At 41.7% G+C, this 26,870-nt stretch overlaps 1 protein-coding gene across 1 annotated transcript; it reads left to right on the forward strand.

The window, feature by feature from the left end:
* Positions 1 to 357: 357 nt before the first annotated feature.
* Positions 358 to 25,702, forward strand: LOC116387605 (BMP/retinoic acid-inducible neural-specific protein 3-like). Its single transcript, XM_031854866.1, has 8 exons — positions 358 to 849; positions 1,008 to 1,290; positions 4,866 to 5,068; positions 7,990 to 8,207; positions 11,074 to 11,179; positions 13,386 to 13,622; positions 15,433 to 15,655; positions 18,436 to 25,702. Exons 2-8 carry the CDS (start codon positions 1,040 to 1,042, stop codon positions 19,568 to 19,570), a joined length of 2,373 nt encoding a protein of 790 aa, XP_031710726.1. The 5' UTR covers positions 358 to 849; positions 1,008 to 1,039; the 3' UTR covers positions 19,571 to 25,702.
* Positions 25,703 to 26,870: the final 1,168 nt, after the last annotated feature.

Raw genomic sequence — 26,870 nt, forward strand, 5'->3', positions numbered from 1 at the left:
ACCAGCAATGTGCATGTCCTCATGTAGGTTGATGTGAGCCATTTAGTCGTGCAAGCTGCAGGCTCTGAAGCTGTGGGACAGGACAATAAAACAGGTGGGGGGAAACAACACTGGGAGATAATTAGTCTATTATCAAGCTTCTTTTAACACATTTAATGTGCCATGATTTCAGAGAGAGGAACATGCTGTGAAAGCAAATAATGAGGATGAATTATGTGAAGGTAAAGGTGAGAACCACTGATGCACCATCATCATGCTGTCCTCAAAACTTGAATCCACTCAGACTGTATATTTCGCCCTCATTATGATGCACTTGCTCGCCCTCTTGCTTTCTCCCTCGTAAAAAAAAACAAAAAAAAAAAAAAGGGGGAAGAAAAAGCTCTCTGTGTGGAAGCAGGCGCTCATTCATGCAGCTCACTCTGCGGAGGAGGGGAATAACAGCTCATACGCAACGTTTAGCGTGAATTTAGATGAATTACAGCAACTTAAAGGATCACATAGGTGCATCGATTCCGCTCAGAATGGAGACATCTACCTTTTGCATTCAGCCTCTGGAAATATCAGTGACCGCGCGGACATCCCCAAAATGAACTCCTCTGTGCTCGTGCCTCCGCTGCTGCAACTTCTCACCGAGGAGCGGGTGATTCGCGGATGCGGGAGGATCGCCTCCCGAAATAAAGTTGAGCGAGAGCAGGAATGAAGTTGGAGTAGCGCTTGAAAGAAAGGACTCCTCACGAATTAATGAACGTGTCCGGATCGCTGAACCGGAGAGGTTTTATTCGCAGCTCTCGCAAGATAGAGTTCACTTCTTCTTGAGAGCGCATCACTTGATCCCTATTGCAAAATCAGGTACGTGTACTTTCAATATAATAAAACACTTGATCATGCACTAACTCTCAAATACTCGGTTTTAAATAAGGAAATGTCCAAATTCTGTCCAAAAAAAAAAATCAGCTAGACGCACTACTTTTTCATCCCTAAAATGAAACTGTCTGCCCTCTTCCCAGTCCGGAGAGGATGAGGTGTCGCTGGGTTAAGCATGAGCTGTCAGAGAATCAGTCATAAGCGGCTGTCTCTGCTATGGGTGAGGGCGGCTCTCGGACTCTGGCTCTGCTGTTGCTGGACCTCCGGGGCCGGTGGTGCCGCGTCCGCCGCCGGACAAGACGCCGGCACCCCCGGCTCCCTGGGCTGGCTGCTGTCCGATAAAGGGCCCTTCCACCAGGCCCTGGAGTTCACGGAGGCTGCGGAGAGGTACCAACAGGGCTTCAGCACCAGATACAAGATCTACAGGTGAGACTGATGGAGAGCTCTGTAAGGTGCATGTGTTTATTGTATGTTTCAGGTTTGGGCTGTGAGTGTTTTGCAGGTTTTCACCACACATTCCACTGGATAATTTCACTGATGAGCACTCTGAGCCAGAGAGGAATTAATCAGGGAAAGCAGCTGCTGAGAGTGTTTGGAATGAAACCATGCACACTCATTGGATTGCACTCGCAGGTACCACACCTGCACCGAATTAGTTGCAAGCTGATGAGCAAATCTTAAGAACTACTGTAGCGGTGCAAAGTGTGCCCTTTGCTCCTGCCTTGAAGTATTCACACTGAGAGCTAATCAGCCATGTGAATGGCACCAGACAGTCATTTTTCCTTTCTTGGGTTTTTGCTGCAGGGTTTGACATTTGACTACAGCAGGAGTTAAACCCTGACTATGTGTGGACACTTACAGTCTTTCAGTGACTTCCTGCAGTGTCCCAGAGCTGCGCTTCACTGCTGCTGCCTTTGTCTGACATTCCTCACAAGTGTTCATAAAACGATATACCTCTTTCTTTGTTAGAACTAGATGGCCAAAAAATGTTGATAAATGTGTTTACATGCAGTTATTATGCAAATGCAATGATTGGAATGAGTTGTATTCGTAATTACATATTTTTGTGTTTATGATTTTGTCAAAAGGCTGTTGATATTTTGTCTGTAAAATAGGGTTGATATATTTAGAGGCTTTTATCTTGCTGAGAAGAAGACATCCTCGTAAAGTCTCCTCTTGTGTTTATTGGTGCGGTTTTCATTATACTTAGTATTTAGGTGCCTTATCAATGCCTCAATGCCTCAACGTTTCTTTTTCTGAAAAGACGCTTCATGGTCCGCATCGACCATAGGTGCATGAATCAACTGGTCCGTTATCTCCTCTCAGGAATCTTTTAGGCTGTGGTGTTTATCGCTCAGTGACAGCTGCATTTTTTTTTCAATAGGCCTGCTGCACAAATGTCCCAATAGTCCCCTGACTTGAGACTTCTTCTTTTCCAAAACGTTAGTAAAAATGATTGACAAAGGAGCAGACAGCTCGGACCGTCAAAGGCAGCCCACCATCTGCTGGCTGACGTCTCACCGCTCGAGGGTCTTTTACCCTGAAGCGGTCGATCCTGCCACCCCTAAGGTGCCGGCTCACATTTCTAACCCAAGGGCTCTTTTAAGGATTAGGGATTAAGGATTTAGAGGAAGAATCCAAAATGAGGCCCAACTTTTGTTAAAAAAAAAAACTCCAGTAACAAGGTGATAACTGACAGGAGAGTCTATTTGAAGCAGTTTCTAGTTAATTTGCCTGTTTTGGACTATAATGTCTCGTAGAGGTGAAAATAATAAATTGTGGAAACACAAAAGGCATTTATTCTTAGAAATGTGTAAGACTTATTTTCCATTCCACACAGAGTTGCAGATGTTCAGTATTATTATATGTGCTCTTAAATATAGGCTAAACTGCTATATTGCCCCACTGACCTCTGTAATAACTGAACCAGAACAGCTGTCAATCATGCAGCAGCATTTAAACTGTTGATTTGCTCCTCACTGCCTCTTTTACAGCGTTTTCCCTCCAAGGACTTCCTTTCATCACTATTGATTAATTACAGTACATACAGTAAGCATCCATTTAGATTGCTGAGTACGTTCCTACAGCAAACACCCCTCAGTTTGCCCGTATGTGCATGCTGATGGAATAGCTTTAGGCTAAAGCCTGGGCTGGAACCACAACGCCCATCTGTCCACCAGGGACGGACTCTCAGCCTGTCCCCTCGTTATGATGATTGGCTGTAATGACACACTCCACACTGTCCCGGTTCCCCAATTATTTCGCTGCCGATCATTTTTCTTGTGGCAGTGATTTGATTGCCTCCCAGAAGGAGAGGGAGGTACACAGAGCAGCAGGCATTACGGTGGGGAGAGGTAGACATTAACTGATGCTGTGGAGGGAGGGAGAAACAGAGAGAGAGAGGAGCAGCCATATCTCCCAGACGGTTTGTGAATAGCTAGCGTTCATCGAGACTTGTGACCAAAAGGCACAAGATAACAAATGATGGCAGCTGATAATGTGGGAATTTATTTGGGTGTTACGTCTTTCTGTTGCTGTGGGAAATGCAGCGCTGCATGTCAATAGGTTCTGTTTTATCCGTGCAGTTGTTATTTAAAGCTGTGACAAGCTTGTTCAGACAACAGTGACAGATAACGATTCCCAACCAACATGGAAATATTGTGGAGTAGCTCAGCTAATTTGAAAAAGATGACATTCCCATTTACCAAATAACCTTCTAGCTATGACAGGCGGACTGCACAGGACATGTTTCCGTCCAACCTGAGGAAGTTTCAACAACTGGACACCAATAGTCTTATTTGAATATAGCAGGTCTTTAAAAAAACAGTTTGACATTTTGGAAAATGCCCTCATTCGCTTTCTAGTTCAAATTAATACCATTATCGTATCAGTGTGATAAATATTCAGCTTCAATCTTAACTTAACCAGCACCTCTAAAGCTCATTAAGTAACATGTTGTGAGTGGTTTCTTTAATCCATAAAAAAAGAAGCAAATGCTAAGCTAACAAGCTAAGCGGCTTCGAGCAGTAGCTTCATATTTATCGTACGGACATGAGTGTCTGGATGATATCAATCTACACATGTAACTCTCTGCAAGAAAGCAAATAAGTGTTTTTCCAAAATTCTCCTTAAGGGAATTCCTCTGAAAATCAACAGCTGATTATAAACTCAACACAACAGTTTTATTTCCCAACATTGTTTTTTCAAAGCCTCTCTATGTTGCCAGAAAAAAAAATAGTGGAATACTGCATCCTGGTAGAAAAGTACTGTTATGAGCCTAAAGAAGGCTTTAACTGAATAATGTAAAACCCCTTCCAGGTAGCTATAAAACCCCCAACGTTTCTGACAAAGTAGCAGGGACATGACCTCAGTGTTCTCAACAGCAGCTACAGCCATGGCTACCATTAAGAGTGCGTCAAAACTAGTTATCAAATGGAAAGGTAAAAGTGATGGATAAATGGTTGATGTGTTGAGCTTCTGCTCCGAGTGGTAGTAGTATGAAGGCAAACTTGGCTGAAGCCAGTGATATAGAACAAACGTCAAGCCTAAACATCAACAATCCACTTTTACACTGTATCAATCAAAGGGTTAAATAGCTTTCCATTGAAATTGCCCCAATAAACTCCGTGACTGCCAGGGGAAAAAGTGCAAGTAAAGATGTGACAATGGATAAATAATGAACCAATATTAACCTAAAGCCAACACAAAAAAAAATACAAGCAGGAAGTTAAAAGTAGTTTTCTGATAGATTAGAGAAATATTATCAGAGCTTCCAAGAGGATGCATCACATCGTGTGATAATGAAGTATGTGCATGAGTGTGCGGTCAGTACTGTACAGTACTATATACATATAGTCTGTCAGAGTATGTAACACACATTCACCGAAGCCTTTTTTTTCCTACACAGCTTGTTAAACAGCCGCCTGGGGCGCCACTAAAGGCCTAAACTAAGCGACCAAATGTCTCTGTGCATTTATGTGTGTGTGTTGTTGTGTCTCCAGGGAGTTTGGTCGATGGAAGGTCAACAGCCTGGCGGTGGAGAAGAGGAACGGTTTAGGTGGCAGTGGTGGCCTGGCTCTGCCCCTCGACCCCGACTTCACGCACACCATCCGCCAGCTGGGGAGGCGGCCAACCCTCCAGACGATTACAGAGAGTCTAATCAAGAAATATGGCACTCACCTGCTCCTCTCTGCCACTCTGGGAGGTACAGTGGAGTACGCGGAGCTTCAAAGCAAGACTGATTCACACAGCTTCAAATGTGATTTTGTTTTCTCAGCACACGGGGCACCGATTTTAACGTCTGCTGCTTTCTCAACAACAAAGCATATAATAATTTTTCTGGATCAGTGTCTTTTGGCTCACAAAAAATCTAATCACTGTGGTTTAGTGTACAAGAAATCATTTGGAGAAGGCAGCGACAGGCAGATTCAATATTTCTGTTTGGCTGTCAAAATAGGATGTTTCCCTAAATGGAGCTTCAACACTATCGTTTGTATGAAATTGGCTTTTCTTTTCTTTCTCTAATAAATCACTATAAGTAATTATACTTTATCAATAGAAAGTTGGGTTTGAAAGGTTTCTGCTGTAAAAAAGAAAAAAAGACAGATTTGAAGGAGCTATCCAAATGCAAATTTAGTTGGAAACAGCTACTGGCGAACCTTGAAAACTAAGATTATTTTGATGTTCAGTGCGCTTTTATCTTGTTCCCATTAATACAGTAACTGGCCAAACATCCGTACAGGAAACATACGGCTTGGATTCAAAAATCTTTCAGGCAGAAATACATCTTAAAAAAGACAAAGATACAATCGCCTCCACTGACAGTGGACTCAGCAGATCGCAATACAACACAGGAATGTTTCCCCTGGAACAGCTCCCGATACAAGACAGTCACACTTTGACCGACGTAGCTGATGTTGTAGATGGTAAAGCTCCACTGCAAGCAAAACAGTCAATTCATGTTTTGGGGGGTTTGATATTTAACTCGGACGGACCGCTGTTCCTATCAGATTTACACTGATAAACAATGTCATCCTGCCGGTAGAGGCATTGGATCAGAATGGCGTTTCGTGCGAATATTTTCAGATTTGTCGCTGTTATGATCAAGGTTTGATTTGGTTTTTGCTCCAAAACTACTCGGTGTAGGATAGAAAACCGTGGTGGTCGTGATTTAAAAAAGACAAAAACAATGTTGAAACAAACGGCACTGTACTGTCCACTGTGCAAAAGTCATCGATGTTTACTTTTAACCAAGACCATGATTCCACGCACGCAATTTTGATGACTTAAATATTAATTCTTGTGGTCAAACAGGGATCATTAGTAAGATAATTAAGGCTCTTCCCTGGCAGAAGTTTTGCTGATTAAAAAAAAATCCCAATTTAAGGAAAACCAGAAATCTTTGGCTGATTGACAGCTTTTTGCAACAAAATGTCTGGAAGTGGGCATTACTATTTACTTTACTAAAGTAAAGTAAGTACTATGTACTTACTTTATATCCTTCTACAAATGCACCTTATATGAAGTGATGCTCTGTAAGTGTGGCGAGGGACGATTAATACCTGTATCGACAAAATGGACTGGAAATGCTGTAAGAGTTATGAAAGGATTTAATCCTGCCTAGGTTTGCTAAAGTGTTCCCGGTGTTCACACTGGGTGCTCTTTTACTCATTCAAACTGCACTCAACATTCATTTAAATAAGAGCCGAGACATTGGCTGTATTTCCCTGGTAACTCTGATAACCAGCCCTTTAGACAAAATAATTGGGTTTATTAATGTTTGCTATATAGGTCAGTGTGGACACAGCGTGCTATTGATTTTACCTGCAATGAAATGTAATAACTCACAGCTGAATGTAGCAATTTCATAGAATTTCTCTGGGGCACAGACACTGAAAGATATATTGAGAAATGTGGGGAAATCAACTATTTCAATAGAAACACGGTAGATGAGGCAGTTTGAGTAAAAATGTCAAAAACAACATCATTTATCACAAAGAGTCCAGTGGCCAGATGCATCATGCTCAAACTGTGTTCTCACAAAGACACACATGTGCATATGCATTCCTTTCATCTGATTTATAAAGCCCGATTCTTTTTTATAGATGTCAATTGTTGTGGAATTGGGCACATAGGCCTCATTTCCAGTCCCACAGTTGGCCATAACTGGATGTGGAAACGCCCTAAAACATCGATTTGTCTATCAATAGTGCCCGCCTCCACCACTCGTTAGACCTGTCAATGAGAAGGTTGGCAAAGAAGCCGTGCAGTTTCACCAATTGTGACACATCGGTGAAGTTCTCCAACAGCACCACAGCAGCTGTCATTACGCACAGCTATAGCTATTTGTAGTGCCCATCCTAATTCAACACATGGACCTGTAAACCTCCTCCATCGTTATTATTAAACGTCAGATAGATGACCAATGATTTATTTATAGAGCTCTTATTGAAACAGACTTTACAAAGAGCTTCACAATTCAGGATACAATTGAAAGATCATTACCAGTGAAATAATGACTCAAATGTAAATCAAAATAATGACAAAATTCATCAATAATACAATCAGTGAAACAACCTCAACAACTATCACCTTGTATTTCACATCCACCTTATAACATAGCCATCTCTTGAAGGCTGTGTGTCTTTTGTGTGTTCGTACGTATTGTTTAGACATCTGGTCCCTGCATTTCAAAAATACTGTTGGTGTGAAAAGACGTATCGAGTCGGCTGTGGTAGCTTGGTTTTCCTGGCTTCTTATTATACGCATGTAAAAATTGTAATTGTTAGAGATTTTTCAAAATATTGAATGTACTTGTCTCCCAGAGAAGACCTGAGATCTGTTGTATTTCTAACGTCATTTTTAATACTGTAATTAACATAATTAGAACAATTAGGGTAGGTTGATTAATGATCTTGGATAAGCTCTCGGTTCCTGAGGAGTTTAACAGATGCAGAGACCTTGTCTGTACTTTTTCCACCAATCATCCAAACTATCAGTTCCACCACAGCACTTAATCACTACTGCGCTTTTCTATCGGATCTGAAAAGATACTAATGAAAGGTGATTAGCGCTGCTCTGTCAGAGCTAATGAAGCTCTCCTTCCCTCTGCCTGACTATCACCAGGGGAGGAGTCTTTGACAATCTTTGTGGACAAAAGGAAGCTCAGCCAAGAGTCTTCGCCTGTGGGTGCCGATGGCAGCCGTGGCACCAGCAGGAACTCAAACACTACGGGGACGGTGACCCTGGAGGCCCTCCACCAGCTGGCTGCCTCCTACTTCACCAACAGAGAGAGCACTCTCCGCAGGCTGCACCACCTACAGATTGCATCCACCGCCATTCGGGTATGTGGAAGTCAAGTAAAACTCGAAAATAATGTTTATAGATGAAACACTGTGCATGCAGTCACTGCCTACAGGCAGCTGTGTAGCTTCCCCAGCTTGGCGTTTGTTAGCCCCCAGCATGTACACGTGGGAGCAGCAAGATATAAAGCATCGAGGTGGACCGGCTTGGTTTTGGGTTCAGTTACTGAATATGTTTGAATGCATTATTCCGTCGTCAGGAGAGCAATATTATCTCAGTCGATCAATAAATAAACACATACATTTGAAGTATAATGATATTAACATTAACTTTAAATGTACATACTGTAAGTAAATGTGACATATTTTTGCAACAAAGTGTACTTAAAAAAAAGCATTACCTGCTAAAATCTTGTTTTTTGCTGACCTTCGGTGGTTTGACTTCTTATCCTGCTGAAGTGATGTAGAAGTGTACTCCAGGGAGAGTCGGTACTCAGTGACGTCACTGCTGGGTGTGGTTACAGGTGCAACAGACTCGAAATTTCAACAAGAGAGGGAAGTTAAATACAATTTTTCCGTGTGACGTTAAGTTACTCTTTCAAGCATCAAAGGAACTCATTATGCAGACTGATCCCCGAACAATGTTATCTTTTTTTATGTGTCAAGAATGAATGTCTGTCTGTCGGTTGGCAGTGGCCACTAATGATAACACAGCTGAGTGCATCTACGACGCCCAGCTTCTGCCTTGCGCCCAGAGACACAGTTGGGGGCATAACAGTTTGCACACTGTTATTGTTTTGGACGGTGTGGTTGGCTTGGGGCTAACAGCTAACGATGCACACTCTGCTGTACCTCGCTACCACTCAGCTGCTGTTATACGGCCAGGCAGCTTGGAGAGTTTACCTTTCATGATGGCACGACTGTATAAAGTGCAATATACAATTACTTCAGGCCCATTACTTTTACACCGTCGCTTGTTTTTGAGTTTGAATGAAGTCTGTTTGACGGCACTTCACAGCACTCGTTGCATTCATTCAATCACACAGTACAGCGGTGGTTGTTGCAGAATGACTTGGCAGTGATCTGCACTCTACTGAGTGCACTTGTCTAGTCTTATTATTGGATCTGTGTAGTTGATGCATTGACATGGTAATTGGTTGAGGTGGAGTTCATTTAAAAAGCTTTTCTATTCTCGTTGGTAGTTTCAGCTGAAAGAAGGATTTATATTTTACAAACAGATCATATGGATTGTGTGTAAAATCTTAATATGAAAAGTAATTAGTAACTTGGTATGTGTTGAAATGGGTTAATTGTGCATTCCTCTGATGTATGTTTTTAAATATTTCTATCTATTTCATCTCCTTGGTAAAGTATCATTGGGTTTCTTGAAAAGCGCTTCCTAAATAAAATGTATTTTTATTATTATTATTAAAATAAATGTAATCAAGCTAACATACAACATTTCTCTCAGACAGAGGAAAAAAGATAAAGCAGCCAAACCGAAAATACTTAAGTTAAGTACAAGTACCTCAAAATTGTATTCTAAGTTCAGTACTTTGCACCACTAACTGAGATTTAGTCACAAAATGTGTGTAGAGCAGTTTAAGTTCATGACACTTTGCAGATAAAGTGCACCAACAAACTTTAATTCCCACTTAGGGAATTTACTCCATAACTTTTTTTAATCAGGTAGGATTAAGAACAAATGCTTATTTACAGAATTGCCCTGACACCAGCACATTCACCTGTTGTAGCTGCAGGGCTGCAGCGAATCTCTCTCTCCTGTTTCTCGCTCTTTGGCGTGAAGTTTATCGTCACATAAATGTGTGCCGAAGGAACTGGGGTGACCTTATTTGCATCAGACTCTGATGAAGGAATTTTGAAAACTTTTTTGTAAGATGGTCAAACGTGTCTGTGCTAATCACCCATTACAGACTAATTGACTGTTTTAAGGCAGTGGAAAACAATATAAAAAAAATACAAGGTCTCACAGCCTCCCCGGTATGAGGCTTTAAAGAGGAGAGAACAGCAGCAGCGGTGCGTCCTGCACTATAAAACACCAATCATCCATTTTATCATCTGAAGTGGCCATTAGAGTCTACACATTAATCAGCCTGAGGGGCAAACATAGATGCTAAAGTGAGTAGCCACTGATGAAGACAAGCTGCCCCCCGCCCCTCCAAACTGAGAACATGTACCTTCAGTTATGCATCAGCTTGATGGATTAGAAATATTATTCCATTAATTTCCAGCCAGGCTTACTTCCATTCATTTGCCACTTTGCAGTGTGTGTGGAGTTCAGGCAGATTGAAGATCATTTCCAGAGAAAGAGAGCGAGAGAGGGAGATGAAAACCACATTTTATGAGGAATGTAAAGCAGCACCTGCGATAAGATGGTCATTCATTAAAATTACACACGGTATTGAGGGCTCAGGCAGAAATAGGACACATCCTGAGCATAAACTTATGCTAATATGCAGTAAGTTATGTGTTTTTCTGTTTCAGCGTGTCGGAATTTCGAAGTTCAACATCAAGATTAATTACTGTTAGAAATAAGGAGGAAAGTGAATCAGTCTAAAGTTTTTACAGTCAGAGGGAAGTTGATATCTTCTCTCAGATCAGAGCAAACTATTCCGTCGTAGATAGCTTTCTAATTGAAGACCTTTTCAATATTACTTCAGTGACTCATTGCAGTCAAAATTCATTTTAGGCATGAAATGCCTTTGATGGTATTTTTCATGTTCTTTTGGCTTTCTTTATTTGGAAATACACAAGTAAGATGAGTCAATACGTACAGGTCCTTCTGAAAGTGACTAATGACTGCCCCACACCGAATAAACAAAGAAGAAGGGGGGGGTGGAAATGACAAAAGAAAATAATAAATCACATTCTCAAAAATGTCTTGCAGGTGACAGAAACCAGAACTGGGCCGCTTGGATGCAGCAACTATGACAATCTGGACACAGTCAGCTCCGTACTGGTTCACAGTCCAGAAAACAAGGTTCAGCTACAAGGTAAAAATCTGTTCAAAATGTTTTTTTGAACAATCAACTAAAAATGTTTTGGTATTAACCTCTATAGCAAGTCATGACAAATTTGACTTGTAGCGGATGTAGCGTGACTTTGCTTTGAAGCCGGAAAACATCACAAGGTCGAGGTGGACGGACACGTCAACAAAGCGTGTAACTTTGAGGCAAGCAGCCACTGTTTGTTTCTGGTTTCTATACCAACAGTTGTTTTCTTCTAGCAGTCATGTCTATGAATCATGTTTTCAAGCATCATTTGTAACAGTTTTTGAAAGGCATTGACAAACAATGTCATTCTGCCGACAGAGACATTAGATCAGAATTACTTTTTGTGACTATGTTCTGATCCGTCACCGTTATGATCAAGGTTTGGTTTGGTTTGGTTTAGGTTCTCTTAGTAAAGTAGGAAACAGTGGTGGTCATGATTTAAAAAACGAAACAATGTTGATTGTCCGTATAGAAACAGGAAACACACAGCACTCTCCTGTGTCCAAGTCACACACCTTTTATTCAACCCAAGGTCGACGTTGTTTTCTTTTAGTATCAATCATTCTTTTCATATGGATCATTTCTGTAAGCGTACATATGTAACAGTTGTTAAAAAGGCACTGACAACAGACGCCATAGATCGGAAAGCGCTCGTGTCACTTTGGAAAGCCAGTTAGTTTGGAGAACTCGTGCACCTTTCATAATGTCATACCATCTGGCAATCTGGCTTATATATTTATTCTTTTGGTCAAACAGGGAAGATTTGGATGAAGAAGACATCAGCAGTAGCCTTATATTTCCCGAACAGATATGAACGTGATATTGATCATCTAATCTAACTCTCAGCAAGAAAGTGAATAGGTGCATTTCCCAGAAATTGAAACTATTGCTTAAAATGATAAATACGGCTTTATTCTAGATTTTTGTTACTGTCTACAAATCCCATCAAACAGCCAAAACCAACAATGCGCTATTCCTTTTCTCAGTTCAATCCAATTTCCTGAACCTGAGGCATTCAGCTCCAAGCCCATTGTTTACTGCTCAAGGCATAGATTTAATAAAAGCGGGTCACAAATATACGTTTCTTTCTTTCTTCTTTTTTTTACAAAATGGAAATGAATTTCTGAAGAAGCTGGGCGCTGTGGTTTTTAGTAAACAGTACTCAAACAGGAACAAACAGCGTGTTTGTATCAGACTATTTTATGCCGAGGACTATTACATATTTGGTGCATTGGTGAGTATTTCTGGCAGCACAACAGGAGTGTGTGGGGGAGTCAAAATAAACTACAGTGTGTGTGTGTGTGTGTGTGTGTGTGTGTGTGTTCATGGTAATTACACTACATTTTACCCAGTGCAATGATGATGTTTTAAATAACCTAAAGACTAAGTGCACTTAAACATGTTTTTTAAGATATACACTAAATTATATGACTGCACTGAGATGAAACACATCATTGATGCTGTTAATATTTACATTTCTTACCAAATCAATTAAAAAAATCTGCATTTCGTTGTTGAAAATGGCTCAAAACGTCATTCATCTACTGTTTGAAATCAGCCTTAATATTGCAAGGCCAATTCTGAGAAACACTCTACTGTTTGGGACTAATCATGAAATGAAAGAATATCAACGCCCTTTAATCGGAGTCTCATTTATGGTCTGATAAACAGTAAATCCATCACATTCAGTGCCCTATCTTTATTTTCCAAGCTACAGTAGCTGTCATGTTTGTCAACGCTGCATCAAGTCTTTTGTCATATGAAAGTGGGTGTGGTTTCATCTCTCAGCCCCTTACTTTTTAGCATTTTTCTAAATGATGCAGTGGGTGGACTTATGCTCAGACCTGGGGGTGAAGTTACACTTTAAAGATTTAATGGAGGTCTATGGCAGGGGTTGAGGTACATCAGGCTTTGGCTGCACAGACAATGCTTTAGTAGGATCAATTCATATTGGGTTTTGTTCTTTTCCTAGACTTTACTGGCAATAACGAAGATATAGACTATCAGCAACTTTGTCTAATTTCATTGTCTATCTGCCCTTGTTTGAATGTGTTTCATTTTTATTATTTGGAAAAAAATAATTATCTCTAGTAAGAAAAGTGCTGTGTAAATAAAATTATTATTATTTTTATCATTATAACAATTTGCCATCATTTATTTCCATGTGACCTCAGCCCATCGTCATCGAGTCTTGTACCTTCCACAGGGCTGCAGGTCATCCTCCCAGGCTACTTGCAGAGCCGCTTCATTCAGGCGGCTCTCAACTATGTCGGCTGTAAATCTGAGGGCCACTTTGTGTGCCGGAGCAGCGACTGCTGGTGTGAGTGCAGCGTGGACTTCCCTCTGTGTAACTGTCCTCTCTCTGACCTCGGAACCCTGGAAAGCAACCTGATGCGCATCAGAGACACCTGGAGGCTGACAAACCAGGAGTTTAAAGAATCCGGTAAGTCAGGGAATTTAATTCACTATGACGCACCAGAACAGGACTTGAAAATGTCAGCTTGAATGGCGCTTTCAAAGAACTCACGGGTTGAACATGGGCTTTTGAAACTCTCAGAATGCTGTTCTTTTGGGATACAGGTTATTTTTCACTACATTTAAACTTCAAAATAAAAGCTAACATGAACAAAAACACATGTCTTGCTGTTGTTCTAAATGCATTCTTGGCTGTCAAAGACTGCCAGCTGCTGAATCAAGAGACCTGTCACTCATTGTGTCAAATCAAATGATGCTTCCGGTCCTCTTTAGGTGCTCAGGGCTGAAGTGTGTGAAAATACGCAGGTCTTTCAAAAAGCCTGTTCTCAGAGTGCTGTGAAGAATCACATAAGGTGTAATGACCTTTAAGGATTGTTTTCTTGATGAGGAGATCAATACCTCTTCTCATACCTACTGTAAATATCAAACACATGAAATCGTGTTTGTTTAATCTGTGCGAAGTGTAAAAATAGCTCAGAAGATAACTTCAAATAAACCCACCCTTATGTTGTTTAAACACAACGAGATATAGCGTGTTCATTAGTGAGCTGTAGAGGTGCTGCCTGTTTCCAGTCTTTATGCTAAGCTATTCTAAACAACTGGTAGCTGTAGCTTCATATTTACCGTGTAGATATAAGCGTGGTATCAATCTTTTCTTACTCTCGGGAAGATTGTTTTCGAAAATGTCAAATACTTTTCGTAAAGTCAATCATTTAAAGCTCTCACAATGGAAAAAAAGACAAATCCAAATAAAAAGGTAACTAACATACAAAAAGTGTACAAAATTAATTAAGGTTATGAAATCATAACACTAAATAAGTTGTACTACTTTGTTGAATTAACTGCTGCAGTTAGAGCACTACTGACCTTATTGTCATGGCCGGTGAACGTGAACACTGTGGAGCTCCGTCATTGATTGTGTGACATTGATTGAAAGGCCTCCTGTATCAGAGCACGCTGACTGTATTTTCCTGATTTACGGCTCCTGTAGTAATTTTCCTGAGCTCTGTGCACATGAAAAAGTATCTACACACACAAATTAACCAACTATACACAAAGCCTGGCTGGCAATCAAACACCTACTGAACATTTGTACTATTGTACTCATTTCTAGACAGTGCTATAATTACTATAAACACACCCGACCGGAAGATTAGCAGCAAGTAGCAATTTACCCGGACCTCTGATCGATTGTTTCGTGGCACAAATCAGGAGAAAGGACCTGCTGATAGAGGCCGAGTTTATACGACGATGCTATTATCGATGTTTGAGGAATGTGACAGAAACTTTACTCCTGCATCAGAAAATGTCAAGGAACTTTTCAGACTCGCGTCATTTTTGTGTACTGTTTGACACCATGTGTGATTTAAGTTACAGTAGCAACCCACCCTACTTTCACATTGTTGAAGGCAAAAGCTGCAATTTTGCTTTCAGCGTCACTCATTTCTAATTAGAGACTAGTTGCTTTGAAGGTGTACTACAGTGCTCTATGCTGGCAATAGGTGGTGAACATGTATCCTCTCGCTGAAACGAAATATGAAAGGAGTTTGTTGCCTGACATGCTCATGAAATCAGCATTCCCTTCCTCTGAAGAAAATCTAAATAACAAAACATGCTTTCTTGGCATGTTGCAGCTGGTGTTGCTCCTCTTGAGCTGTTTGCTTTTCTGGGACAAACAATGAAAAGGAGACAGTTGGGTTTTTTTCAGGGATAGTGTTACCCTGCGGCTCGTCGCCACAGGCAGAGGTTATTTATTCATGTTCTTTCTTTCCTACCAGAGGAGTTCCAAAGCTTTGTTGAGAAACTGCCAACCCATTACGCTGTAAACACATCTGTCGTGGAACACATGTGGGGGACGGATGCCAGCGTGCTCCAGCGCTACAGGCAGCTGGAGACCAGTGGCAACCAGCTTTTCGCTAAAGCCCGCCGCACCGTTAACAAGCTCTTCAGCCTCAGCAAGAGGTGCCGAAAAAAGCCGAAGATAATCCTACAGAGGACGAGGTAAGAGGCAAGACGAGAACAAGAGAGGGGACTATTTATACCGCTGCCTGTTAACCCAAGGTGCTCCCCAAAACTTATAATTATGAAAATGATTTATGCGCTAGGCGCTTGGAGAGAGCAGCAGAGCAGGACGGTACTTATTAGAAGGCACTTGAGGAACAGTAGTTGTGGAGTGATGTGAAAAAGTGCTGACAGGAGCAAAGCTGCTCCTCTGTTCCACCGGGGGGAGAGACAAAACAAACGGCATCATGTTTGGACAAACAGACAACTTTCACTGTTTGAGGTTTGAACTGCATTACAATCAATACAGCATTTTAAAATGTCTCATATAATAATCCATTTGTTTTAATGGAATCACATCCTAGAATCTAAGCTGCTGTGGCCAGTAATACATGACGACTTTGGTTATATTTATCACTGTATTGTTTTTACTATAACAGCTGCTGTTTCAGCAGCAGTCCCACCTGGATAATCTATTTCTGCAGCCTATCGGAGACCGATGTGGTCATAACTTCACTCCGATTTATTCCTCTCTCATGCACACTCTATGTTTATAGCTATTTCTGGCAGGGAAATTAACTAAATGACACAATCCATCAGCTCACTTGTCAAATGCAGGCACTGCCTCCTCAGTCCACAGTCCAATTACACATCTTTATCACAAGCCTTCTACTTGTAAAAAAAGAATACAATAGTGGTTTATAGTCACTGGGTAAGTCTGTTTTTTGTGTCCATTTGAAACTGAATATACAGTGGGTATGGAAAGTATTCAGACCCCTTTAAATTTTTCACTCTTTGTTTCATTGCAGCCATTTGCTAAAATCAAAAAATTTTCATTTTATTTCTCATTAATGTACACTCAGCACCCCATCTTGACAGAAAAAAACAGAAATGTAGAAATTTTTGCAAATTTATTAAAAAAGAAAAACTGAAATATCACATGGTCATAAGTATTCAGACCCTTTGCTGTGACACTCATATTTAACTCACATGCTGTCCATTTCTTCTGATCCTCCTTGAGATGGTTCTACTCCTTCATTGGAGTCCAGCTGTGTTTAATTAAACTGATTGGACTTGATTAGGAAAGGCACACACCTGTCTATATAAGACCTTACAGCTCACAGTGCATGTCAGAGCAAATGAGAATCATGAGGTCGAAGAAACTGCCCAAGGAGCTCAGAGACAGAATTGTGGCAAGGCACAGATCTGGCCAAGGTTACAAAAGAATTTCTGCAGCACTCAAGGTTCCTAAGAGCACAGTGGCCTCCATAATCCTTAAATGGAAGAAGTTTGGGACGACCAGAACTCTTCCTAGACCTGGCCGTCCAGCCAAACTGAGCAATCGTGGAAGAAGAGCCTTGGTGAGAGAGGTAAAGAAGAACCCAAAGATCACTGTGGCTGAGCTCCAGAGATGCAGTAGGGAGATGGGAGAAAGTTCCACAAAGTCAACTATCACTGCAGCCCTCCACCAGTCGGGGCTTTATGGCAGAGTGGCCCGACGGAAGCCTCTCCTCAGTGCAAGACATATGAAAGCCGGCATAGAGTTTGCCAAAAAACACATGAAGGACTCCCAGACTATGAGAAATAAGATTCTCTGGTCTGATGAGACCAAGATTGAACTTTTTGGCGTTAATTCTAAGCGGTATGTGTGGAGAAAACCAGGCACTGCTCATCACCTGCCCAATACAATCCCAACAGTGAAAAACATGGTGGTGGCAGCATCATGCTATGGGGGTGTTTTTCAGCTGCAGGGACAGGACGACTGGTTGCAATTGAAGGAAAGATGAATGCGGCCAAGTACAGAGATATCCTGGAAGAAAACCTCTTCCAGAGTGCTCTGGACCTCAGACTGGGCCGAAGGTTTACCTTCCAACAAGACAATGACCCTAAGCACACAGCTAAAATAACAAAGGAGTGGCTTCGGAACAACTCTGTGACCATTCTTGACTGGCCCAGCCAGAGCCCTGACCTAAACCCAATTGAGCATCTCTGGAGAGACCTGAAAATGGCTGTCCACCAACGTTCACCATCCAACCTGACGGAACTGGAGAGGATCTGCAAGGAAGAATGGCAGAGGATCCCCAAATCCAGGTGTGAAAAACTTGTTGCATCATTCCCAAGAAGACTCATGGCTGTACTAGCTCAAAAGGGTGCTTCTACTCAATACTGAGCAAAGGGTCTGAATACTTATGACCATGTGATATTTCAGTTTTTCTTTTTTAATAAATTTGCAAAAATTTCTACATTTCTGTTTTTTCTGTCAAGATGGGGTGCTGAGTGTACATTAATGAGAAATAAAATGAACTTTTTTGATTTTAGCAAATGGCTGCAATGAAACAGAGTGAAAAATTTAAAGGGGTCTGAATACTTTCCGTACCCACTGTATGTGTGTTTTATTTATTTGCTTTTCACATTGTAATTGTATTTTAATAGCATAGTCACTGTGCAGTAAAAGCAGTATAAACGTGAGACTAAAAAGCCACTAAACAAAAGAGTATGTATAGTGTGTGTATGTATGTATGCATATGTGCATTTGTTAGTATGTTGTGTCATCACCACCCATCTGCAACACAGCAGGGAAATTCAATACGTTTAAATATTCATTTTGATCAGATTCTGCTTCTGGAACTCCAGCCGAGTTTGGCTGAAATTGTTTTTGCTGCACATTAAAAATCACATTTCCTTCATCCCATTATCACAGAAAACATGAAAAAGACTCAAAGTAACAAAATATGAATGAGATGTTCTGTGTTTAACCCAACTGTCGTCCCTTTCCTCAGGCCTCTGCATTTCTGGTTGAGCTACGCCCTCTCCATTTTATACTGCAGTGAGAACAATCAGGTTGGTGTTTATAGTGACGAGAACCGCAGCTGCTCCTGCCCCTACAACCATCCGCCTTGCCAGGGCCTCATTCCCTGCTCTGTGGGCGACGGTGCCCGCTGCGTCTCCTGCTCCACGGAGAACAGGACACGCTGCGCCAGCTGTAACCTTGGCTTCACCCTCACCCAGGGAGCCTGCCGGCCCGCCGTGCCCGACCCTACGGACCCCTACCTGGGCTTGGAGAGTGACCGAGACCTGCAGGATCTGGAGCTGCGCTACCTGCTCCAGCGGCGTGACCCCCGCATCGCTCTGCACGGTGTGTTTGTGAGCAATGACGTGCGCGTTAACACTTGGTTTGACCCGTCCTGGAGGAAAAGGATGCTGCTCACCCTCAAGAGCAACCGGGTGAAGTCCAACCGCATTCATATGCTCCTCGGACTTGCAGTCCAGTTTTGCCTCACCAGAAACAGCACTCTGGAGCCGGCGTTATCTCTGTTCGTGAATCCCTTCGGGGGCAGCCATTCAGAGAGCTGGACCATGCCTATAGGTCAGCACGGATACCCTGACTGGGAGCGAACCAAGCTGGATATCCCTTTGGACTGCTATAATTGGACTTTAACTCTAGGAAACAGATGGAAGAGTTTTTTTGAGACAGTTCATTTCTACCTGAGGAGTCGTATCAGGGACCCTGTGGGAGTGACAGGAGGCAGCAAGAACACGACGGTGTACTATGAGCCTCTGGAGGCGACAGAGCCGTCGAACAACATCGGCTACATGAAAGTGAACAGCATGCAACTGTTCGGATACAGCGTGCATTTCGACCCCGAGGCTATCCAGGACCTGATTCTGCAGATAGACTACCCGTACACTCAGGGATCACAGGACTCGGCCCTGCTGCAGCTGGTGGAGCTGCGCTACAGGATTAACCGCCTCTCTCCTCCCGGGGCCCCACACGTGGATCTGTTCGCCTGTCTGCTCCGCCATAGACTCAAACTGTCCAGTGCAGACGTGACCGGGATACTCACTGCCCTGCAAGCTTTCAGTGCCAGACAACCAAACTACGAGGAGTACGAGGCGAATAAACTGTGTAGTTAGTTAATGGCCACTATTTGATGTTTTGTACTCTTTCCTTGCCAAGGACAGACCTGTATCCTTTGTCAGCTGGATCCATTTGTGTCAATTGTGTGATATGTTGTTCAAGGATGTGGTGTACATACACTTATGTGCAATTAAATGTGATGTTTTTATAATTTCAGTGTAGTTTTATGGAATAAAACCCCCTGAAAAATTTTCATTATAATAGGAAACATTTGTGACTTAATAAGCAACAATTAGAGACTTCACGTTTGGGAGACAAAACACCCAGAGGCACCATTTACTATTAGTTCAACATTTTATACTGTGGACAGTGTGGGTGTGATCAGATTTAAATGACAGTGGACTGACGACATGGGCAAACAACCTGACAACTGTCATCACGCTTTGATTTCAAATTTGCTAAACCCTGATCATGATCGATGCATTGACATGCGTGACAACACCTTTTCCACACTTGTGAGAACGATGACATGAAATAACCAAAACTGTCACAGAAAATATTGTGTTCGTGTACGAGCCCACTGCTCATAGTAAGAGGCTGAATGAGAAAATAACCTACTATTATCATTTTACAATTTAAATAGTTTTGCACATTGAGCTAGAACGCATCAAGATATCCTCATAGCCTTCCTAGTTATCTCACTGGAGAGTCGTAGTGGTGTGTGTGTGTGTTGCGTTGTTTTTGCCCATCTGGAGCCTCAGAACACAAGGTCTCCATTCTCCATTGAGGGAATAGCCTCGGCACAGATTACTAAGTGTATAGTGAGAGAAGGGAGGGTCGGAGCAGCCTGCCTCTGTTCCTCCGCCGTCCCCGTCCGCCATTCAAAATGACTGTGATAGATGAGCCGGAGCGCCACAGAGACAAGTCTAACATCAAACAACAGTATGCTATGGTATCAGTGACAAGGATAGTACTCTCGCCCAGTACCCGAGCGATTCGGACACTCAAAAGAGTGACTCAGACCAAAAGAGAAATCTGATTTAATCGCCCAAGGGACGTCGTCAGCGGAGCCACAGGCTCGCAGCATGGTGCGGCTTTGATTAGACTAGCATCTAAAGAGCTCGTAGCAAAGACGTAGTTTGATCAAGATTCACCTGACATGTTTCTCCTGAGATTAAATCCAAACAGAATTTGCTCTGATGCTATCGTTTAGAACGAATGTGAAAAGGTGGATGAGGCAGTTTTGATTGTGAGATGAGGTGCCGAGCACACTACTACCAGCACCCCTATACTGTCATCCAGATTGACTGTACAGTATGATGCATTATGCTGCAGCGGTACAGTAAAAGATCAGTTTAATCAGTTTATGTGGCACTGAGTGCAGTGGCAGAGTGGATTGGCAAACTAAGACATCACCTTTATGACGAGCATCTCCCATAGGCTGCTATTGAGCTTAAACATTGATTTTACAATTTGAAGACACAGCAGGGTTGTCCCCAGGCTGTAACAAAAGTATTTTACTTAGCTATCATATATCACAAGAGAATAGTGTTGGCAAGTTATCATGTTAGACTCACCTTATAAAATTCCTCTTTACAATCCTTTTTCTCCCATGCTCTTATTTTAAAAGTAATTTTACTTTAAAGCAGTTGATGCACTGGAAGTAGTTGCTGTAGTAATATTGAACATGCCAAAATCTACCAACCTGTATTGTGTGTTTTAATTGAGCGCAGGGGAATGTCTGTGTGTGAGAAAGATATTGAATCTGGATCACGTCCCAGCAAAGGGTTAAACAGTGAGCATCTGGTGTTGTTTTAAAATCTTTTTAAAAAGTAAAGATTCTGCATCTGGGTGGGAAAATGTGGTTCAGGGCAATTGGAAGCAGTCCAGACACGGGGAAGAGAATGAAAGAGTGTGTTGTTATGAGCGGCTCTGGTTTAGAAGTTCTAGTCTGACAAGGTTTTTTGATAAAGAAGGCATCGTCCTAGACTTAATTTACAGTTAATGGACTGAACACTTTGACAGAGGTTGTCTTTTTCACTTTAATTGATTTGGATAAAAATGAAAACTACATTAGCGTATTCCAATAGAAAGCATTTATACGGAAAAAAAGTAACGTTAAACTAAAGTTTTAGTGTCACTCAAGGATTACCATTAATTAGGCCCCAAAAGCATCTGAACAAACATTTTGAAGCCTTCACTTAGCTTCACTAAAGCCTTGAGGATTATGTGTACAAAGACAAACAGTCACGACGAAGGATCCAGAACAAACTTTACCACCATTTAAGCAACAGCTCAACATTTTGGGAAAGTAGTCTTAATCATTTTCTTGCCAATAGTTACGTGAGAAAATGTAGACCACTCTCACGTCTGTACGCTAACTACGAGGCGATTAGCTTCGTGTACAACAAAGATGAAACTAACGTGTTAGCATTTCAGTTATTACCAATAGAATGTAACAGGTTAAATAGTGATCTTTGCAGTTGCTGGTCGGTAGATTTTGTTACATTTGGACACAGTCAGGCTCGCCTTTTTCCTGTTTCCAGTCTTTATGAATAACTAAGCTAACAGGCTGCTAGCATTAGCTTTATATTAAGCAAACAGATCTTCTTATCTAACACTCTACTGTTCCTTTCAAGCTGAGATTGATATTTTAAAATGTATGCTAATAATTAAATAGCTTAATTTAATATGTTTTCAAAATAAACAATGTAAATATTTCTATAGTGCTTGCTTGTCTTATCTGCCCACTGAGGCCTGCTGCATTGACCGTCATATTTCACCACTTTTTTTTAAAACAAATGTCACAAATGGACAGCATTCACTTTTGAATATCCTCTTCATGAAGTCAGGAAATTATTAATAAGGAAACATACCCAGGGAACCATTCCTAAAAGGAGCAGTGACGAGCCAACAAACAACTAACAAGAGTTGATTTTTCAACAACGGCCATATTGTGAACTTGCTGTAGCAACTGGAAACAACAGGGACACTAATGAGAAAATCCTTAGGTTAAATTACCAAAAGATTTGATTGGAACAATAGGTCTTGCTCTGTTTATTTTGTCACTGATAGCGGTGTAATGGCCTGCTTCTGGTGTTTACCAGGAGCATACTGTTTGTGCTCATGCTGGAGCTGACTTGATCTGCTGCACAGGCCTGGATGCTGCAACACATCTGGGATGTTAGTTCTGCAGATTTAGTTCATCACACTGATGCTGTGATTTGGTTTTGCTTACAGTTGCTTAGCTTACCCTTGGGTAAGTCTCTCTATTCGATACCTCGGAATACTTTTGATGTGCTTGACCTCAATGCTTTTGAGGAACTTATATGCAGATACAGTGATGTGACTGCCTTCAAACTCCACTTGACCTGCAGAGATTTATGCATCAAAGACGGAGTTCCTCTTGGCGCAGATTAATCTGAATATACAGTATGTTGGGATGATATGTTAAGCTATACAGTATATCAGAATATTCTTTACAAGGTTCCTTCTTTATCAGGATATTTATATTTTTATTCAAGTGGAAAATTTGCATATGTTCCCCTCTGCTAAAGGATTCTGGGTCAAATCTTCTCCAGTTCAAGCCAAATAAATCAAACACACTTTGCTACTTAGAGGGAAAAAGAAAAAGATGCATACTACGAGAGGTTTTATCCGAGGGCAGAGCAGGAGTATAATGTGCACACACACACACACACATTTACTTGCACACACACAGGGCAGAGGCTGAGTGATAAGCAGGAGCTTTGGCTTGGCAGACTTGTGGGCCTCTGAGGAAACATGAGTTAGACTAATGTGTGTGTCTGTTTAACAAGCATGCTGGTGATGGGAGGCAGGGGCTCAGTGAAGGGGAAGAGTTTATGGAGAGGACAACCCCATGGGAGGCATCGGGAATAATAGCTGACGGTATGTCAGAACAGCCCAGACAGCTTGCTTTAAAAGCCACGAGGGAGACTGTCTTTGGGAACTAACCGTAGAGCATCGCTTCTTTCTACGCCTTTTTACGATGAACAGAGCACACAAAGGAGCAGGAAACAGGTTATTGATCACTGCATATATTTCACATTTGGAATTTAAATCACAAAAACAAATCTTTTTTATTTTTTTGGCTTTACATTTCCGAGACCACGTTTGTTCGCTTTGTGACCTAATTGGATGTCCACAGGTGCCATCAGTCCTGAATAAGAAAACATTTTGTCTACAGAAAATGCGGGTGGGCAATGGGGGCTTTTCTCTTCACTTGAAATGTTGTCTACTGAAAGCTATTAAAACCCCATTTAATTTGCATGAGGGCATGTTCATTTAGAAAATTATGAGTGGGGCTATGTTCTGCCAGCAGTAATAGGCGGTCGAATGTAGACTGGAATAATGATTAGACATCAAATAAGGTGACGCCAATCCAGCGGTGTAATACAACACTTGCAAATCAAATGAGATCCGACACACTGCTGTTTGAATACGGTCTCACGGCTCATGAAGATATCCAAAATAAACCTCATGATTGCTCAAGATCAGTTTGACTGATGGCTTTTCAATGCAACGCCGACATCTCTACACGTTCGTCACATTGTCAGTAATGCATCTGTAAAATGAAGGCATTCTCATGTCAAAAGTCGTAGTCATGTTAAGTGTTTCTCTCAGGATTTTACTTTTGACAGAGCGGCAAATCCTCTCAATCAGCACAAACTGCAGAGCATCTTCTGACACTAAAAATAGCACAAAATAACCGAAACTGATGGAATGATGAAATCAGTCAGCAAGGCTGTCAGGGGGCACTACGATATACATTACGTTTTTAAATAGGGAACAAATCACAAAAAACATAACTGACATTACGTTCATAAATTTCTGGTTTTAGAGAATTATGAATTAGGCCATAGAGGGAACTAAAGTAATAAAAACCCGATGACAACGACTGCAATAAAATATATGAAAATGGCAACTATTCACCCCATACATTTGCAAACAGATATATATTGGTTTGTTTTGCTACTCCAGAAGATTGTCCATTGTGCAAAAACAAAATGAAGTTACCGATTAGATGCTTCGGAATAATTCAGACCTGCCTATTTGCTCCCCACTAGCAGCCATAATCAACATCATCATCTTATTTCATTTTGAGAGCTGTGTGCTGCACAATAAAATGTTGGAGATCGCTTCCTCACCAAGATTAACAACGACAGAGGCTTTTGGATTTACATAAAGTCTTTTTTATAATGAGTAGTGCCGCTGCACCCACCTCCACACACACACACACACACACACACACACACACACACCGTACAAAAGCAATGTAACCAGAAGGTTGCAATTCTTCACCCTACGCTCTCATTATAGCCGCAGCACTAATGACGCAGTGAGGATCAAGGTGCTGTATGGAGATGAAAGAGGAGATGCGAAGGATTTACAATGCTTCCCAGATCACTGATAAAGCACAGCGTAAACAAAACTTTGCCTGGGGTTTGCACCACGAGGGAGATGGGATTTAGTCTCCAGATTCAGCGTTATCCTCTTTAAACTCGCGGCATTAGAGAGGCAGGGAGCAGAAATCCTGACGAGGCTCCGAAATGCAACATCTGAACAGAATCAGTGGGTTTGGATTTCCAGGGCTGGTACACAAGCGCCGCACAGTCTCTACTCATTATCCTACTGCCTGTGGAAACCCTGGTGCATCCTCTAAGTGGCTCTAGACCACAACATACTGTATAATAGTCCATTAATCTGTGACTAGGGAGCACCTGTCAGGGTGGAACTTGAGGATCCTTGAAGTGAAATAATACTTGATGACAATCATTCAAGGTCTCCATGGCAGTGTAACTGTAACTGTGATAGCACTCTGTTTTCCTCTGTGAATATCATACAGCCAAGTGAAGATATGCAATGTGCAGTAAGCTGTTAGAGAATATTTCATCATCTCCTTAACAGAAGCCACTATCTTCGCTGCCATCTCCAGCTGTTACCCCTTCAAATGTTTACCCCCCAAAACTTCCCAAAACCCACACGCAAGCTACTTTAATCATAGACACAGTTTTCTCTTTCTTAAGGGGATAGTATAATTGCATCAAAGACCAACTAATGTAGCCTCATTTAGGAAAAGTCCTAATGCCGGGGCAGCCGATGCTGTTGCTGTTAATGGTTATATGAAGCTACACAAACCACAGCGCATATTTGTCCCAAATGGTGATTTCAACTGACAGCCTCATATATTCAATGTTATTAATATTTCAAATCATAAACAAACAATTAGTTCTGTTCATTTATTCAGCAGTGTTGGGTGACACCTCTGAGCCTGGCAGCCGTTTCAGTGCTCCCAGATCACATTAATCAAACTGGGGCTGACTCGTGCAAAAAAATAAAAAGGCATCCGGAGACCGTTTTGCGATTAAGAGAGAATAAGTTCTCTGATAAAAGCAGTAGGAATCAGCACTTTTGGCCAGTAGGGACTGTTGCAAAGCAGAAGCTGCCATAACTGGACAAACAGCAATCTCACAGCCGAGAATCCCGCAGCCAATTATTGGGAGGAAACTGGCATATCCAAGGACAGCTCCAAAAACCTCAGCTGGATGCAGTAATTATGTCTCAAAATCACAATGCACCTCATCTCTCCGAATGCCATTCACCAGCCGAATAAATAAACTGATGACAATATACACTATTGATTGGTTAGATTAGATTTATATGTCTGCCATTGTAGTATTGAATGTTGTCGTAATCCCAGTCCGAGGCTCAGCATGTTTGGAGCAGAAGGGAGCGCGGTGAATGTTTCTGATGACTAAGCCAGTGACTAAGCTCACCTCAAGTGAAAATAATCTACCTAACTAAATGCTTTTTGAATGTTGTTGTGTCTTCCCACACTAAGCTGTCTCTTCAATTAAGAAGGAATCCAGCAAAGTTCAGCAAAGCCAGGTTGTCTGCGTGCAGCAGCCGAGAATTCAGCTTTACTGGGTCACAGTAAATCCAGTCAGATGGTCACATCACATCTTTTGCTTGTGGACCGAGGAAGGCCACTGAGCTTTAGTTCAGCAGCACGCACCGAGTCACACACGCACACGCGCGCACACACACTCACACTCTCACACACACACACACACACACACACACACACACACACACACTGACAAACCGGCTTGAGATCACCTGAGGAAGGGTAGAGAGATGAGAGCACCAGCTTTTTTCCTCTTTTAATATGTTGCCTTTGCGTTCAATTAAAAGATACAAAAACAGCCATGCCAGCTGCTCCGCTGTGCTGGACATACTTTCTTTCTTTGAGCCATATGCTAATGTCACTTATGTTTATTTATAAGGGTGGGGAAAAAACGTTTCACTCAAGTATCGACAGTAAATTATATTTCT

Source organism: Anarrhichthys ocellatus, unplaced genomic scaffold, assembly GCF_004355925.1.
Source record: "Anarrhichthys ocellatus isolate YVR2014 unplaced genomic scaffold, GSC_Weel_1.0 scaffold15, whole genome shotgun sequence".
NCBI lineage: Eukaryota > Metazoa > Chordata > Actinopteri > Perciformes > Anarhichadidae > Anarrhichthys > Anarrhichthys ocellatus.

What these genes read in the sequence shown, in the direction of transcription:
- LOC116387605 (XM_031854866.1), top strand. Translation starts at nt 1,040, where the DNA reads ATGAGCTGTCAGAGAATCAGTCATAAGCGGCTGTCTCTGCTATGGGTG. An exon ending in ACCAGATACAAGATCTACAG is followed by an intron (nt 1,291 to 4,865) that starts GTGAGACTGATG and finishes TTGTGTCTCCAG; the next exon opens with GGAGTTTGGTCGATGGAAGG. An exon ending in CCAGGAGTTTAAAGAATCCG is followed by an intron (nt 13,623 to 15,432) that starts GTAAGTCAGGGA and finishes CTTTCCTACCAG; the next exon opens with AGGAGTTCCAAAGCTTTGTT.